This window comes from Cheilinus undulatus, linkage group 3 (assembly GCF_018320785.1).
Source record: "Cheilinus undulatus linkage group 3, ASM1832078v1, whole genome shotgun sequence".
NCBI classification, from domain to species: domain Eukaryota; kingdom Metazoa; phylum Chordata; class Actinopteri; order Labriformes; family Labridae; genus Cheilinus; species Cheilinus undulatus.
Window position 1 is genome coordinate 32,537,438 of NC_054867.1, and position 18,050 is coordinate 32,555,487.

An 18,050-nucleotide genomic window follows, 5' to 3' on the forward strand; every position below is an offset into this window, starting at 1 on the left:
GGTGAAAAATATATTTTCATATCCCTCAGGGTCATCTAAGAAGGTTTTTAAAGGTCATAAAAGGTAATAATTTGTCAAGGACTTTGTAATTGTTCTCTGGAGGTTAACACAGATATTATGATGTTATGAGGTTTGCACATAAGCCCAGTTTGGCTTCACCTTTGAGTTTATCTTGTCTTCTGTGTTAGGAGCCAACATTCATGTCATATCAGGGTGAATTTAAGCTGTTTCACAGTTTTTCATGGCATCTGAAACGGCATCATGACAAGGCAGATTATCAGCCGTCTGCTTGTCCTGGCTGAAGTTACATGTTAGTGCATCTCCAACCCTTTACCATGTCTGAATTTGACATCATTAGCCAGATTAAAGCCAGTGAACTGTCAGCTGATCCCCCCTCGTTACAGGGGGATTTAGTCAGCCTCTCTGGATAACGACAGCCCACTTTTAATCAGAAAACCGAGAGGATGAGCATCTGCACAAGCAAACACAGATTGTCAGAGAACACAGACGACATGATGAACAAGCTGCAGGGAGAGAATGGAGGAATTCAAGGTGAGGAAAACGCTACAGTCAGGAAAGAAGAAATGTGACAAAGTGTGTGTTCCAGAGGAAATGACGGAAGGAGACAAGTGAATGTGAAAAGAGAAGAACCCTTTGAGTATGAGTTGGGGGTTGAGCTAAGTGCCTGTCGTGAGCAGAGAAAGAATCTGCCAGCAGCATTAACGTGCCAGTGCAGCTTAAGCCCACAGTATGAAGGGAAAGGTCTTAGATGCAGGAGATTTCAAAAGTCTGAAAGCAAAAAAAAATATTTCCCATGATCATATGCGTGCAACTCATTTGCAAACTCAAAAACCAACAGTGATGATAATAACTTGTGTTGCTGCTGTTGTAGAAGTGGTGTAATCCTGTCTGCAAACACAAGGCAAGTCAAGGAAAGGGGGATGCTGACTGGCCCTGGGAGTTTCATTAGCGATGCAGCCCTGAGTGTGTTTGAACCCTCCAACAGTAGAGCTGGAATTAGAAGCTAAGCTAAAAAGACCTTGAATCACAGCCAGCCAAAGATGGGGAGTGTGTGTGTGAAAGTAAATCCTTGATCAATGCGGACGTCTCTTGGGGTCTTCCGATTCCTCATGAATTTGGTCCAGAGTTGTTTGAAATTTTTTTTCCTCGCTGAGAAATGTTTTGTTGAGGGGCTGCGGCTTGAATGGCGGCCAATCAACTTGATCTCAAAGTGGATCAAGGCACGAGGGAACATTGTGAAATCAATCTTCATGAACTTTTAAGATCTATTCACTCAGTTTCTTAATTACAATGCTGAATTCTAAATGGAACGAAGGATGTTAAAAGCCCCTCTGTTCACGATTTGAACTTTTTGACTTCAGCAGCCCCTACTGGCAGCATGAGAAGAGGAACAGTCGTAGACTGTGATGCATGCTGATGAACACAGCCAATAATTATTGGGGCAAGATAGCTTTAAATAGCATCCAATTAGTACAAACCTTGTTTCTTTAATAATAATTCCCATGTACTTTATTTGACAGCAGATGAAATATTTTTGTGATAGAGCTGACAATGGGAAAAAGTTATTTGAGGAAATGAACCTAAATGACCTCTCCTCAGCTGTACAGATAAATGTTAAGGTTTTTGCATCAGTGCTATTCACTGCAACTCTTTTTCCTGCACTCTTAAAGATCACCATCCACAACCTATCTATCACTTAACATCTCACATATGGACTAAGGATGTTATGAAACATTAACCTGATTTATTCTGATTAATCCAAACACATCTTAGTGGCAGCTTAGTTTTTAGGAGTCAGACGGCCTTCATCCAGAGCGTTGGGGGTTCGATCCTGCAGACAGGTGTTAATGTGTGCTGAGTACACCGAAAAAACAAACAAACAAAAATTTTGAATTCTGAGTGTTTTTTACACCATTCTGAGTTTTATTCAGTGTTGGAGTTAGTTGAAAGTGCTAGACAGTTAAGTTAACATTAAGTTTGACTCTGTAGAGTCAAATTATCTAAATTCTGCCCACTGTTATTTCAAATCTGGGGGGTGGGGCTCCCATCATGCTAATGGGCAGTTTTTTGGATCTATTTATACTAAAGCTGTTAATTTTGATTTATTAATCACACAAACAATGCAATAAAAAATATTAGAACTGAAAGTAATGTTGTAAACTGTATGAAAAACACAAGCTATATCGCGTGGTCTTTTGACACATTTTTTACATCCTAAAGATGTGTACCATGTAGGATTGATTAATAATGACAACCTTTAGTTTCGAGGACTCATCCTCCTGCCTGGGTTTGTGAGTGCGCACACACAAACAGACACACAGGGAGACAAGCACAGTCACCTGCATGCAGGGATATGCTGCAGTACTACATCCAAAAATGCTTAATTCATCTACTGATGTGCAGACTTCCCTGTTTAAAAGTTAACCACTCTATCGCTGCTTTAAATCCTCATTAAAAAGGTCTGATGCCACTCAAAAGCATGATCTTTTGTTGCAAACTTTTGTGACGTAACTAATGAGAAGCTTTCTGCACAAGCTAGCATGTAGGAATGGCAATATATGAAAATATATCACAATTAAGGCTGGATCACAATCTCGAGAGACAGAGCAGCTGCTCTGAGTTGCATGCATGTTTAATGTAAATAATAAACTTAATTCAATGATTATGTTGTTGATACCATTTTTTAATACTTTTAATACTGACCGAGGTCTGGACCTCGTTGACACTACAGCCTCCTTCTATACAAAAGACTCCAGTATTAAAAAGTTCACTCATAACTCAGTTTTTACGACAGGTTAATCCTCGTAAGGAGACATGGAGGGACTTTTAAATGATAAAACACTACGAAAGCAGAAATATATCAGCAGTAACAATTAAAACAACAGATTAGGAGCTGCCTCTGCTTCACTCTCTGTGATACATGACCCTGTAATGAGGACTGCGGTGCCAATGGAGGTGTGACATGAATCTCACCTGTTTGACTCTCAGAATGCGGTCTCTTGAGATAGTCAAAAAAGTTTGCAAATTCTGACATATTGTCCAAAAAAACTGTTCCTTGCACCCTGACAGTTTAGAACAACCTGAAGCAGTTCCATATGGGCCAGTCAGAGTTCTCTTCAATGACAAAATCTTAAGTTTCAGGTTCAGCCATGGATCCCCGCTCCACTGAAGCAGAGGGGATGGGGGGGGAGTGAACGTACAGTAGATTGGGTTAATAGAATGTGATTCTCCCGATCTCTTAGTTTTAACAGTTCGCATGTACATTCTGTTTCTTCACAATCTAAGATCATCCTATCGCCCACCCCTACTTGTGTGTCATGAAATTTTGTCCATGAGGAATAACTACATAACTTTAGAGAAAAACAAAACAAAGCTGAAGAGCCAAAGAGACAAATGGGGCAGACCTTATGCAGACTGAGAGCAGAGGTAGGCCTACAGCCAGTTTGTCTGTTGGGGAGATAAGGAGGATGTCAAGTGTCTGTAGGGTACCAGATTAGTTACAGTAAATCCTGAATTTCTGTTAATAATGTCACTAGCAGATTAAAACAACAATGTACCATATATATATATATATATTTACATATATATATATATATATATATATATATATATTTAGATAAATAACCAATTATCAATCTGTACTTATACTGCAGGGCTCGCACAGATGTAGGAGTGAGGCATTAGATTCCAAGCAACAGAAGAAATGGAATATTTCAATATGAAGATTTGATTTACATCTCTGTTGAACTGTACTGTATAGCACGTGGAGATAGCCAAGCATTAAACAGCTGGAGAGAGAGCTCATCAGCGAGGAGAATCAATATTTGGACAGAAACACAGACGCCAAATTAATGATTACCCTTGTTGTCGGACAATATCATATCAGTGATTGACTGGAGACCTGACTTGCCATTCATCTAATGACAGCTGGAAACAGTATAGATGATAAAAGGATGGACAGGTGGATGGGAGGATGGACATTTTACATGCATAAATACATATAAAATGGAAATGGTCATACTCCGGTGCACTGATCGACAGCTACACATCTGAGATGAAATATTTGTGATCTTCTTTAACATAGAGGTAAGGGATGCATGGAATATTGAAGTAGCATGAGAGAAGACATGAAAGGAGACGTGCAGGGAAGAATTTTAAAGATCTGAAAATACTTAAAACAGGACCACAGTTAACAAAAGTCAGTTGTGAGATATGTGTTACTGACAGAGCTCTGCAGAGCTCATGAGGACCACACAATGCTGTGAAAAACACAAAATGACAACAAAGACACATTCAGTGTTTGACGTCAAGGAAACTGTCAAGGAGTGCACATGGAAAAGATTGGACTTGGCAAACACTATCTATCAAGGGCGCAACAAGTCGTGACGATGAAAACAAAAGGAAACTCAAAGGGCCAAGATTTATTGAGAGAACAATGCAACCGATTTAAAATTTTAAAACTCTGATTCAAAAGCATGAAGGACAGATTCTAGCTAGGATCAATACCTTTCTCCTGAAGCTTGGACTGAATATTTACAAACTTCATTTTTTGTGTTAAAACTGATTAAATGCAGTCCTGAGTTACCAAGATGGAGAAAAGCTGCACAATGCTTTGGATTTCAGTTTTAAAGTTGTAGAAGTTCTTTACATTTTTCACCATGTCAATTTCTGAGATGTTTTTTAAATATCCAATACTACTTTCTATACAGCACATTTTTTGTTGCAGTAAGTCTAACTCATTTTTATTCTAAGGGAGTATTGTCAACATATGGTTAAAAAGTATGGATGTTAGGGGAGCGCAGATGGTCGAGTGGTTTAAGGCGCTACCCATGTACGTGGGCGGCCCGGGTTCGAATCTGGCCTGTGGCCCTTTACCGCATGTCTCTCCCCACTCTCTTCCCTGTTTCCGAGTCTATCTACTGTCCTTCCTCTATGAAATAAAGGCATAAAAGGCCCAAAAATAAATCTTAAAAAAAAAACAAGTATGGAAGTTGGAAGTACAGGTAAAATGACTGCAAATCAATTCAACAAAACAATGACCTGAAACAAGCAAATATTGAATTAACCCCGTCTGGGAGTTGTTTCGATAAGAATCTTTTGCAAAATTATTGTTCCATTTTCCTGATTTCACAGTGCTTAGCAATCTAAAATTCCCTCTTGTGCCCAAAATTACAGCCAGCCGTGTTATTTCCATCTTTGTAAATAAGCAGCCCACAGCATCGGCTGCCCCAGTGGCCTTGGTTGTCATGGAGGCTAACAACGCTCATTATGATCAAAAGCAAAAAAAAGATGAATCTCCTGTGTGAGAGAAACTGTGCCAAAAGCAGAAGAGATCAATTAAGGTCAGGGTTTTCACACCAATGGTCCACGGATTAGCTGATTAAATATGTTGGTCAGGTTCTCTTGATGTTGTTTGGGTGCCTTTCCGTTGATTTAGTGTATTTGTCTTTTGTAATAAAAATAATAATAGTTCAAGTAAGAGCAGTTGATTTCTATTGACATATATTGGCAGGGTTTTTTCATCTCCTCATCTGACGCCTACCATGCCACAGGAGAGACAGGCATTAAAAAAAAAAACTTCCTCTTGAAGGTCTGATTTGCTTTATTCAGTCATATAGAGACATCAGTATTGATTTCAGCTGGTTTCATGGAAAGCTAAAGCTTTTCCTTGGTCTTATCAGAAGTTCAGGATGATAAAAAAAAAAAAAAAACAATTTGTAGTTTTGCCTTCTGGTATCATAATGTTCCTGTGTAATGAGGATTACAGACACACCTGTCTTTCCAGTGTTTTTCATGCTAGTCTGGTTGGATGACTCAGCAGTAAACTTCTCAAGCACCAGCTCCTGATATTCCTCTGAAACTAGTGCTTGTTCATCTGCAATATTCACAGGTGATTGGTTCTTCGCACCACATTCTGGGTATGAGGCCGCCCAGCTTCGAGGTCCATGGCTTCCTGCAAAAAGAGAAAAAATACAAGCTTATGAAAAACAACATAAAATCCCCTTCTGGCTATAATACAAACAAAATAAGAAACTCTGAGACAGGCAGGTTTATAATGTGCCCTTAACAGAAATTGTGAGTAAGAGGACAATGCCTCTTTCATATTCATTTAGCTGAAGTGGCCTCCAAACCTCTCCAACAGCTGGGAAAACATGTAAACACAATAAAAATTCATCATGGAGCCACAGGCATTTCCAGCATTAATTGTCCCAAGTATGAATAAATACGAATATCCAAATGAGGCATATTCCTGAAGAGCAACACTTACTGAAGCTGAGCCTGAAATGAGTAAAGACTTAATGTGGGTCTATGCCTCGGATGTGTTTCAAAAACACACAAAAAGCAGAACACCAAATAGGCTTTTCAATAGAAAATACTCCACTTAAACAATTCATGTGCAGTGTGCGCTGCAAACGAACTTCCTGTAAAATCCCCATCCACTGTCTGCTCTTTTAATCCTCTATCCCCTACAGTGGTGCTTCTACAAAGGAATAATCCACAACCGACAGGGGTCCCCTTGATCTCTTCTCGGGTACAATGGGCCAATGCAACAACAAAAGCTGAGGGATCAGGGGAACAAGGAAGCATGCATGGATTTTAACTTTTCTGGGTTAACACAATATTCATGATCCCATTCCCCGCAGATACCGCGCAACTTTGCTTCTGGCTTGTTTAAAAAAAAAAAAAAAACTCCTCTTTACTAAAACACCCTGGATCAAGGGTGGCTTTGTGTCCTGCTATGTATAAACACCTTGCAGCCAGAATAGCAGTGCTGGAGTCCCTTGAAAAGATAGCAAAATTCAGGATTAATTTGAAATATTCTCTGTTTACCATGTCAAACAGAGGACAGTCATAAAGGTGCTCTGTGGGGTGAGCAGACAGATAAAAAAGGAGGCCTTTCATTCATCTCTCCTATGAATATGTCATAGATTGTGCATTCAGTCCTCAGAACTGTCTCTGATTTGACCAGAGACTAAGATCACTTGTCTTATAAACACCACGTGCAGGATTATGGATTGCACATAAATGTATGAATGGATTAGAGCTGCATTTCTTAGTTATGACTGTATTAGCAAGCAGGATTAAATTTGTCAGTCATAGACTTGACTACCAATACCTCTGTACCAGTAAATCTCCAATTTTTCTTAACCGGGACAGGGTCCATTATGAGAGTAATACTTTTATTATAAGGAGAGAGAAGGCTGCTTGCCAATCATAAACACACAGAAGGGATTTATAAAACATTATTTATCATATTCAAAGAGAAAACTGTCTTTGTGCACATTTTTGCTAAGCCTTTATGTGAAAAACATACAGCTTTATCTTTTAACTATATCATCAGAAGATTGGTGCACTGTCCTGGTGAAGGGATGGACACGGTCAGCAACAGTACTCAGGTAGGCTATGGCGTTTACACGATGTTCACTTGGTACTAAGGGGCCAAAAGTGTGCAGAGAAAATATACCCCACAACATTACACCACCACCAGCCTGAACAGTTGATTCAAGGCAGGATAGATCCATGCTTTCATGTTGTTTACGCCAAATTCTGACCCTACCATCTGAATGTTGCAGCTGAAATCAAGACCCATCAGCCCAGGCAACGTTTACCAATCTTCTACTGCACAATTTTGGTGAGGTCGGCGTTGTAGCCTCAGTTTCCTGTTCTTAGCTGACAGGAGTGGCCCCCAGAGTACTCCTCTGCTGCTGTAGCCAATCTGCTTCAAGGTTTGACATGTTTTGTGTTCAGAATGGTATTCTGTATTCCTTGGTTTTGATGAGTGGTTATTTGGGTTACTGTAGCCTTTCTATCATCTCAAACCAGTCTGCCCATTCTCCTCTGACATGAACAAGGTATTTTCATCCACACAACTGCCGCTCACTGGATATTTTCCCTTTTTAGAACAATTTTCTGCTCAACCTAGAGATGGTTGAGCATGAAAATCCCAGTAGAACAGCAGTTTCTGAAATACTCAGACCAGCCTGACTGGCACCAACAACCATGTTACCTTCAGTGTCACTTAAATCCCCTTTTTCCCCCTCTCAGATGCTCGGTTTGAACTTCAGCAAGTTGAAGTTCAGCAAGACTTGGTCTACATGCCTTAATGCATAAAGTTGCTGCCATGTGATTGGCTGATTAGCTATCTGTGTTAACAATCAATTGAACTGGTGTAAATATATATGTACGATGGATGCACAGACAGATGGGGAAATGTAACCCTTATTTATTAGTCCATTCTTACTTACTGGATATCTTTATTTTGAACATGCTGGTTAAAAAACATAAAATAGATAAACAAAAAAAGAAATAAACATGGGATGTGAACCTAGCCAGCAAAATCAGCTACTATATTGATCTTGAAGCAAAAAGTACATGTTTAAAAAGGAGCAAATCATCCTACCCCATATTTAATAAGAATATACAACCCATAAAGTAGTGAAAATATGAAAAAACTCTGTATAAATAGCCCTAATTTTAGCAGACTAAACCATGGCTGAAGCCTTTAATATGCACAAATCACCCATACATTTTTGGAATTTAGATTATGAATAGCACAAATGACCCTTTCTACTTATGCTTTCTACTTAACTTGCTTTAATGTAAATTTTGTCAGTTACACTATTTTATTTTGGGTGAAAGTTGATGTAAAGTATTTTTGACTTGTTATTTAAACAATCTCAATCTCAATATCTAACATTGTAAAATATCAAAAAGTACCAATGGAAAAATGACTGATCTCCAGCCATACTTTAAATTACCAAAAGCAGCCAGAAGCAAAAAAGGCAGAGAGCAGTTGTGGTCTATTCAGATTCACAAGTTAGTCCAACTAGGTTTTATTGCACAAATACTAAGTTCCAGTATGGAGATATACAACTGAATTGTGTTTGCTTGTAATATTTTATCAAAATCAAGAAAGTTCCCATTAACAATCACCCAAAACAGGTAAAGACAGTGTTTGACTTTAGCTCGTGTCCAACAGGTAACTTCTTCCTAATAAAAAATCTTTTCTTTGATTCTGCAGTTCGATGAAACAGATGCCAGCATTGAATTGTTTGGACACAACTGATAAAATCTGCTACTGATACACTGTTTTTCATTACCGGCCTAGCTGCTAATGCTAATACTGCATTGTTCTGTTTTCTGCATTCCATCACATGTGTCTTCAATCAAGCACAGCTGTGGCTGTTCCAGCCTATTTTGCACATAATGCTGCCATTATCAATAAATTAATATAAATTTCCTACACAATGGGAGATAAGTTCATGGCCAAAAACTGCAATGAATTTGTCTTTTATTTGGTGTTTTGGTGTTTCTCTTGTCCCTCTCCTATTATAGCTTTTCTCCACCCCTACCTCTCCTTCTAGCCTTTTCTAACCCCAGTGTAGCTGCGGCTGAGAGCTGTCAACATTAGTCTGGTCTGCTCAACAGTTCTTCCCTATAGATAAGAAATGTTTATGTGGCCACTGTAACGAGGCTAAATACTGCTAGTGCTGTGCTCATGGTAAATAACGCTGCTCTATTATAATAAGCTACAACAGAGAGTCTGGAAAAAACTGAAGCTAAACTGTAGTATCAGTGCATCTCTACCTTATACTGCATCAAAGCTTGAAATTCTGATTTTGTGACAATCCTAACTTGGAGTTAGCCCGTTGGTTCCCAACATGAGGTCTGGTCCCAAGATCTTGGGGGATGGGTCTGGTGTGGCTCCGTTCAGAGGTTATCAAAATTAAATTTCACATTTTATAAAACTTACTGGACAGGTAATACAACTGCCTATTGGCCTGTTGGAAATGTATTATTTAAAGCAATTACAATTGTTAAAACCTATAAATAAAGGGAACCATCCAACATCTACTTCAGAATCAGAGGTCATGTAAGTATAAATCAGGCTGATAGTTTCATGAGGAAAGTTACTGCAGTTTCTTACAGTTTTATCAGTTTTCAGTTTAAGTCTCTGAATGTTTCTAGGACAAACACTGGAGCTCAGACTGCAACTGTGAAGGGTTAGCTGGATATTCATACAGTTTGGGGAAATATTGTTGATAAAGTAGTACACACTTGAGGAGGTTGTAAAACTGGTTATGACTTACTCCCCTCCCATTTTTGTTTGGAGAGCATATATATTCTCTTTGGCAGAGCTGTCTGAAGTTCAATGCCTCCAGTTGCTTTGAAAATTTACCATTCCCCTGACCCACACAGCGTGCTATATGGGCTACCACAATAAAGAAACACAGAACTATTCCAGTTCTCCAGTGGGCAATTTCAACACCCATTTTCTTGTTTTTCCCCCCTTCTCCTCTTAAGTGAATTGTGGCATACTACAAAAACCCTTTCAAATGTTGCTGAGATATACGCAGCCCCACAAACGTGACTGACATATCTCACAAAAACAAGAAATCCAATAGATCAGCTGTGCAGTCAGATTGGACGTCTCAAATCATTTTATACAAATTCTACAAATCAAAAAGCATGTCAGTGCTTTATAATCAAAAAAACACGATGTGAAGCAAATAAATGTTCCCAGGTCATTTTATTCAAAGTGCTAGCAGAGAAAAGTGTAATCTTTGGCTAATTTTCCATTAAAACACAAATTACATCCTATTTACTGCGAGAGAGATAATTCTGCCTTTCAAGAAGAGAAAGGGAGGAGCAGTGCTAAAATCAGATAAGTGAGGGTTGCACAGCAGTCGATTAATCTGTCTCATCGCCATCCATCAGAATGACTATAATCCTCGTACTTAAGCCTTTCCCACTGCAGCCCTGCCACTCTATAAGGCTGAGGTGGGCCAATTAAATCCAAGTATATGTTTTAATATGTTGCAGATTGATTTATTTAAACATTACACATCACATTTGCAACCATACTCGGCATATGGTGCCATTAAAACAGCTCACACACACACACACACTGAGCTGCTCCGCACTTTTATTCTAATGAAAATCTTTACAGGCACTTTTAGGTAATTTATACAGTGCACTGACAGGTTTATATATTTATGACGGACGAAGATGAGTGGAGTTTAACAGATATGACAGCTGATCCTCCAGGAATACAACAGGAAAGAGCAGAATCTATCCTCTAGCCTTGTAGCTGAGGAAACTAGTCTATAGCAGTTATAATGGCTGGATCAAGACCTCTGAATTCCTGCTGAAGTTGATTTATTCAGTGAGTCAAAGGAGAGAAAGAAGTGCAGCAAAGTGGCTACTGAGCACTGCTCCTAAGGCAAATAGAGTTTAGACATGCAGAAATGATAAAAATGTCTACCCTGCAATTTGAATCTGGTCAAAGAAAAGACAAAGAAAAGGATAAACTACCTCTGATTGTATCTTAACTATTAGTTCTACTTTTAAAAAGATATAGATACCCATACCGGCCCCAGACTGAGACACTGCTGAAAATTTGATATCAGGTATCACCAGCTGTTCCTAAGAGGGAACTTAAAACCCACTTCTATGGGTTCTGTTGCCTTTTCTCTATCCACTTGATAATGCTGTGGTGCCCTTTGTCCAGTGAGGTCAGCAGAGTTGACATCATAGAGCAGGTGAAAGTCAGCACAACAAATATGATAGCACCAGGGAAAGGACATCATCAATTTTTTGATACTTTTGGTTTACATAAATGTTGTGTCTTAACTTTGACTTTATTCACCAGGGAAAGTGCCCAACTATCAGCCTATACCTAATACAAAGTATCAGATCAATATCACAAGGGAAAAACAGCATCTTTAATTGATACCCAGTGGATGCAGACTTAATCTGTATTCAAGAGCTCTATATTCTAGTGAAAAACCTACTAATTTTCTCAGTTATATAACCAACGCAGCTGATTTTGGTTACAGTCCTCATCCACAATTTGGGAAAAGATGCACATTTTCATCTGCTCTGATAATACACATCATCGCACCATCAATACTCAACAACAAATACAGACAGGTTAGACAGAATATCATACAAAACCTTTACGGTGTTATAAACACGATCCAACATCCCAGCTGCCTTTTCTAGGCTCGTAAGACTCAATAAGAGCTGAGACTGTGAGATGCGATATCATCTACTATATATTTGAGTCTTTATCCTGTCCTTGTACTGTTGTGGATTTTATTATATAAACTCCTGTTATTTGTTGGATGAATCTTTGCAGAGATTGGACAAAACAACACAGTTACCTTGAAATGAATTTAACTTGCTTCATGATGGGAAGCAGCTGTGTATTTATACTCCAGCCCCGGCACTCATGGAGAGAAGATAGGACTCAGATGGACATAAGTGCCTAAATAAACAGTATAGACTGATTCATCTGCCCGGCTGTTTACAGGAGGAAGAGATAACTTATCATTTGAAAAGATGACAGGGGGGTAAAAGTGGCTCATTTGTGTAGTTTGGTGTCTGTTTGTACAGTGAACAGTCATCTCCAGGCAATTCAGAAAACGGTAGCAACACAACAAACATACGACCATAGAAGTCTTAAATCAGATCAAAGCACAGGGATTAACTCAAGAACGATCCCTGCTGATTTGATGCTAAAATGTCTATATGTTTCCTGCCTTCATTAAAAAAAAAAAAAAATTTTCTTAATCAATTTAATTAAAAAAAAAAAAAAAAAAAGGCATCCTTAAGGGTGCAGATGGCCTTGTGGTCAGGCCACGCCCCTTACCCACATGTCTCTCATCCCTGTTTTGAACTCTAGCCACCGTCTTCCTCTATGAATAAAGAATCAGAATTAGCTTTATTGGCCAGGTATGTGTGCACATATGAGGAATTTAAATGGTTAAAAATTTACTCTCTTAGTACACAAGAATATACACTATGAATATACACTATGAACATGAACATTTTAACTTCTTTGTACAAACAAGAGACCAAAGGTGCAAAAGTGGCTTGGTGATAGAGACTGTGACTATACGTATACATTGAAGCAGTTTTTGCAGCTGAGTGATAAACATGAGGTAGATCATTGATTCCCAAACTGGGGTACTTGTACCCCCAGGGATACACCAAGTGACGTAGGGGGTACGTGAAAAATAAAAACAAAAATGTGATTTGAAAACAAAAAAAATATCAAATTATATAGAAATTATTAACTTTTATTTTTATTTTTCACATTTAATTTGTATATTATTTTTTATTATTTATTTTTTATGCTGGCCCTTGAAAACCTGTCAGGTTTCAACCAGTTGTTTCAGTAGTTTTAAGTTCAAATTGGCAAATGTTTGTATTGTGAGCTTTGATAAAGGCCTGAGGTGTTGGCAGATAGGCTGTAGGCTGAAATCGTGAGAAGGAAATCTGTCCTAAATTGTCCAAGATTCTTATAGTAACATATGTTCAATCAGACACCCTTCTCATTAAAGCTGTGGTGAGTTTTTACTTAACGGTTTCAAGTAAATAACTGAATATGATGTAGAAATATACATTTCTTTTTCAAAATTTAATTGGTGTTGCTCACTGAAAATGCTGGTAAATAAATCTATTTTGTGAGAAATACTTCACTTTAAGAGATTTTATTTGTATGTTATGTATGCTAAATGTGGGAGGTGAGGGTGGCGGCAAGCTTACAGACATTTATTTTTCTAGCTGCTATAAGTGTGTGAGAGTAGCAGGTACATGGCTGGAGGTCAAATGTCTGAAGGGGTATGGGCTATGAAAAGTTTGGGAACCACTAAAGTAAATGAAGCTGTTGAACATGGTTATGCCATATCTACAAGAATACTGTGTGCATACATATGGATATGGGGATGACATTGACCGGGGTGTGTGGTAAAAAAAAAAAAAATATTAAGTTATTATAAAAACTAGAAGAAGCTGGCTCTGTCGGCTGGTTTTGTGTCGGCTGGTTTTGGTATACAGTGCTCTGTAACGCCTGCCTGAGGGGAGGAGCTTGAACAGTTTGTGCGCAGGTTGTGAGGGATCTGCAGAGATGTTTCCTGACCCAGATCCTGTATAAGTCCTGGATGGAGGGCAGGTCTGCCCCAATGATTTTCTCTGCAGTCATTATTGTCCATTGCAGTCTGTTTCTGTCCAGTTTGAAGGCAGACCCAAACCAGACAGTGATGGAGGTGCAGAGAACACACTGAATGATGGTGGTGTAGAAGGTGATCAGCTGCTCCTAGGGCAGGTTGAACTTCCTGAGCAGTAGCAGGAAGAACAACCTCTGTTGGGCCTTTCTCCTGATGGAGTCTATGTGGGAAGCCCACTTCAGGTCCTGGGAGATGGTAGATCCCAGGAACCTGAAGTTGTCCACAGTGGACAGTGTTTCTGAGAATGATGAAGGGGGCTGGTGTGGGGCAGTGGCTTCTAAAAGTCCACTGTCATCTCCACAGTCTTGAGTGGGTTCAGCTCCAGGTGGTTCTGACTGCACCAGAGAACCAGTCGATCCATCTTCTGTCTGTATGCTGACTGGTCACCGTCGCAGATGAGACCGATGACTCTGATGCCGTCAGCAAACTTCAGGAGTTTCACAGTTGGGTCCCCTGAGGTGCAGTCATTGGTGTAGAGGGAAAAGAGCAGTGGGGAGAGAACACACCCTTGGGGGGTGCCAGTGCTGGAGGTCCGGATCCTGGATGTGATGCTGCCCAGCTTCACCTGCTGCCTCCTGTCGGTCAGGAAGGTGGTGATCCACTGACAGGTGGAGGCTGGGACAGTGAACTGGGACAGCTTGTGGTGGAGGAGTTCAGGGAATATGGTGTTGAACACCAAGCTGAAGTCCACAAACAGGATCCTTGTGTATGCCCCTGGCGAGCCGAGGTGGGGAGCCTTCCTGATTTTCTGCCTCTGAAAAAGCCAGCGCATGTCCTCCTCGCAGATCTTTAATGCTGGTGGGGGGTGAGAGGGGTGGTCAGAGGGTGGCTGGGAGTATAGGTTATCCATTGATTGGGTCGTCGAGAGGTGTGAAGGGGTTCTTTTCAAACCTGGTGTAGAAGCTGTTCAGGTCTTCAGCCAGTTAGGGGTTTTCCAGAGGGCGGGGGGGTAGGCTCCAGTAGTTGGTGATGTCTTTTAGGCCCTTCCACACTGATGCAGAGTCACTGGTCAAAAACCAGTTTTGTAGCTTTTCAGAGAAGCTATTCTTAGCTACGCTGATCTCCCTTCTCTGTGTGTTCCTGGCCTGCCTGTACAGGGCCCTGTCCCCACTTCTGTAGGTCTCCTCCTTGGCTGCAGCTTCCTCAGGTTTGATGTGAACCAGGGTTTGCTCTTATTGAATGTGCAGAAGTCTTGGTCTGCACACACGTCCTCACAAAAAATGATGTAAGATGTCACAGTGTCAGTGAGTTCATTGAGGTCTGTGGCTACAAATAAGGCACTCCAATCAGTGCAGTCAAAGCATGCCTGTAGCTCTAGCTTTGACTCTTCTGTCCATCTCTTTACAGTCTTAACTACACGCTTTGCAAATTTTAATTTCTGTCTGTAGGTTGGGATGAGATGGACCAGACAGTGATCAGAGAGCCCCAAAGACGCAAGGGATACAGAGCAATAGAGCAATCCATTAATATGGTGTAGCAGTGGTCCAGAGTGTTACTGTCCCTGGTGGGACACTTAACATGCTGTCTGTATTTTGGCAGTTCATGGGTGAGATTCGCTCTGTTAAAGTCAGCTAGAATGATGAGCAGGGAGTCTAGGTGTTTTTTCTCCATGTCCGTCAACTGGTCAGCCAGAACGAACGTGGAGGACTCCCGCTGTGGATAAAACGGTTTGCAGTTTATAAACAGAGTCTCTAGGTGAGGCCTGCATGACTTCTTCAACACGGTGACATCTGTACACCAACGTTCATTAACGCAGCAGCCTATTCCGCCTCCCCTCGTCTTCCCCTAAAGGTCTGTAGTGCGGTCCGCTCGGAAGAGCTGAAAGCCTGGCAGCTGAAGCACACAGTTCGGGATGTGTTCACTGAGCCAGGTTTCAGTAAAACACAGGGCAGCAGAACAGCAAAAGTCCTTGTTTTTTGAGTTGAGGAGCAGCAACTTATCCATCTTATTGGCCAGAGAATGGACGCTCCCAAGATGTAGTGAGGGGAGAGCGGTGCGTGATCCCCGCTGCCTCAGTTTAACAAGCGCACCAGCTCGCTTCCCGCATCTGCGCCTCCGTCTTGTCCCATAGAGAGCTGCTACTCCTCCGACCCAAATCTCCAAAAAACTTTCCAGTTCAATGAAAACCAGGGAAAAACTCCAGCAGCGGTTCAGGAGTTCCTCTCTTGTGAATGTGATCTCAGAGGGATAGCAGAGAGCAAGAAAAAAACAACAAAAACACTAAAACTACTAGAGAGCACAGTACCAGTATGCCCTGCTGCGGCGCCATCTTGGTTTTGGTGACGTCAACCGTCGGTCTCTGAAGTGGACTTTCGAAGCCCATCAGTTGAGGTCACCATATTAGAAATGCGGTCTCAGTCAACCTGGTAACACCTGTTAACACTTCTAATGATGAACAACTCTTATCCTTTATAAGATCAAAAAAGAGGAGTCATTTTTAAAAAGCTACCCCCATACAGTGTTTGCTGATTTACCAATCTCATAAACATGTTTATTTCTGCTGTAAAGACGGGCTTTTTTAAATGGGGGTGTATTCGACCTCTGGCGCTTTTGGAAACACACACAAAGATCTGCAGGTTTTTTCCACTTCTACACTGATGTGTACGTTTTACCCTGCATACGCAACTTATTGTCCTGAAACCAAACAGATCCATATAGCCTTTGTTTCATCACTGAATTGGCAACAATTGATCTGTGACTAGCTGGCATGTAGCTTGAGCCTTATCTAACTGTATCAAAGTAGTGTTAAAAGTATGGCCATTATACTCAGGTCTTCATCCAGCTAGTTGAGCATAAGCATGAAAGCAATGCTTTTATGTTAAATGCATTTTCTTCATGTGTTGGAATAAAACCAGACTTATCCCATTGGCTTACTGTTACAGCTCAAATTGAAATAGTGATCAAATCCCGATTAACTGTGCAGACCCCCCCCCGAACGCTAAGAAAACACAGAAAACACATCAGGCGTTACAAGACAAAACATGACATCAACAGCATGATTTCTGGCATATTCCATAATGTCTCTTTTCAGTAATCTATCATCTATGCCTGAGTAAAGATGAGTGATGCTTATATTGCTCACACTGTTTGTAAACCTCTCCTGTTCTGGGTTCACTTCTATGTGATGTGACACCACTGTCTGCCGTCTACTTGTTTTAAGTAAAACAGGCACATGTTTCTTTCAATAAGGCACTTTCAGTTCCAGGCGTCATCCCATTAACCTTGGGATAAACAGCCGTGCCTGCGCTGCCATGGCAATGCTGACAGAATGGAGATTGCCTTGTCATTTCCGTTGTGTCCCTCTGAGAGAAAAGCATCCTTGCTGTATGCCGCCTGGCATATCTCCCAGAATTGGCACTCTAGCACTTGCATTAAAAAAAAGCAAACTTTGTTGATCAGACCATATGTATGAGTGGTAGTGACAACAAAACATGACCAGCAGATATAAGGCAGCATGCAGAGGCAGTCTCCACAGTGAGGAGGGTCACCGCAGTTGTTTCGAGTCAGCCATCATACAGTGGTACAGTAAGTAAAGAGAGATCTATGCTTGTCTTTGCTGCAGGATCCTGTCAGTGGATGCAGGAGATTTGGATAATATTTTGAATGTTCCTGCTGTCAGTTTCAATCTGCAGATAACACTCCAGATGGTGGAGACGCAGGCACTGCAGCACAGGGGAGAATCAAATGTCCAGGTGATGAGCTCAAAGCACGTACGATGCAGAGACTGGCCAAAAGAGTCGACACAGTATGTCGCTAGCAGAGTAATCAGTCAACTGCTGATCAGTTTATGACAAATGTTTAGAAATAGATCTCTAGAGAGTAGCTGGCATATCAATAATTTAACCAGGTGGATGAAGATATACCCAGGTTAGACACATTGGATAAAGGTAGAAACAAAGGGTATCACTAAAATGTGGATGAGTGCTGGAGTGATTTTATGTTTGTAGCTCTTGAAATTCTTCATTTTCCCCTGAAGGTGTTATACAATTAAAGTGGTAATGGCAACATTTGAAA

The 18,050-nt window shown here is 40.5% G+C and overlaps 1 protein-coding gene across 1 annotated transcript in view; it reads right to left on the bottom strand.

The window, feature by feature from the left end:
• ca16b (carbonic anhydrase XVI b) overlaps positions 1-18,050 on the bottom strand; it is a 172,186-nt gene that overhangs the window by 75,149 nt on the left and 78,987 nt on the right. Inside the window, exon 3 of the mRNA XM_041780135.1 lies at positions 5,795-5,974. Within this exon, the coding sequence (XP_041636069.1) occupies positions 5,795-5,974 (180 nt within the window). The remainder of the gene's footprint in view (positions 1-5,794; positions 5,975-18,050) is intronic.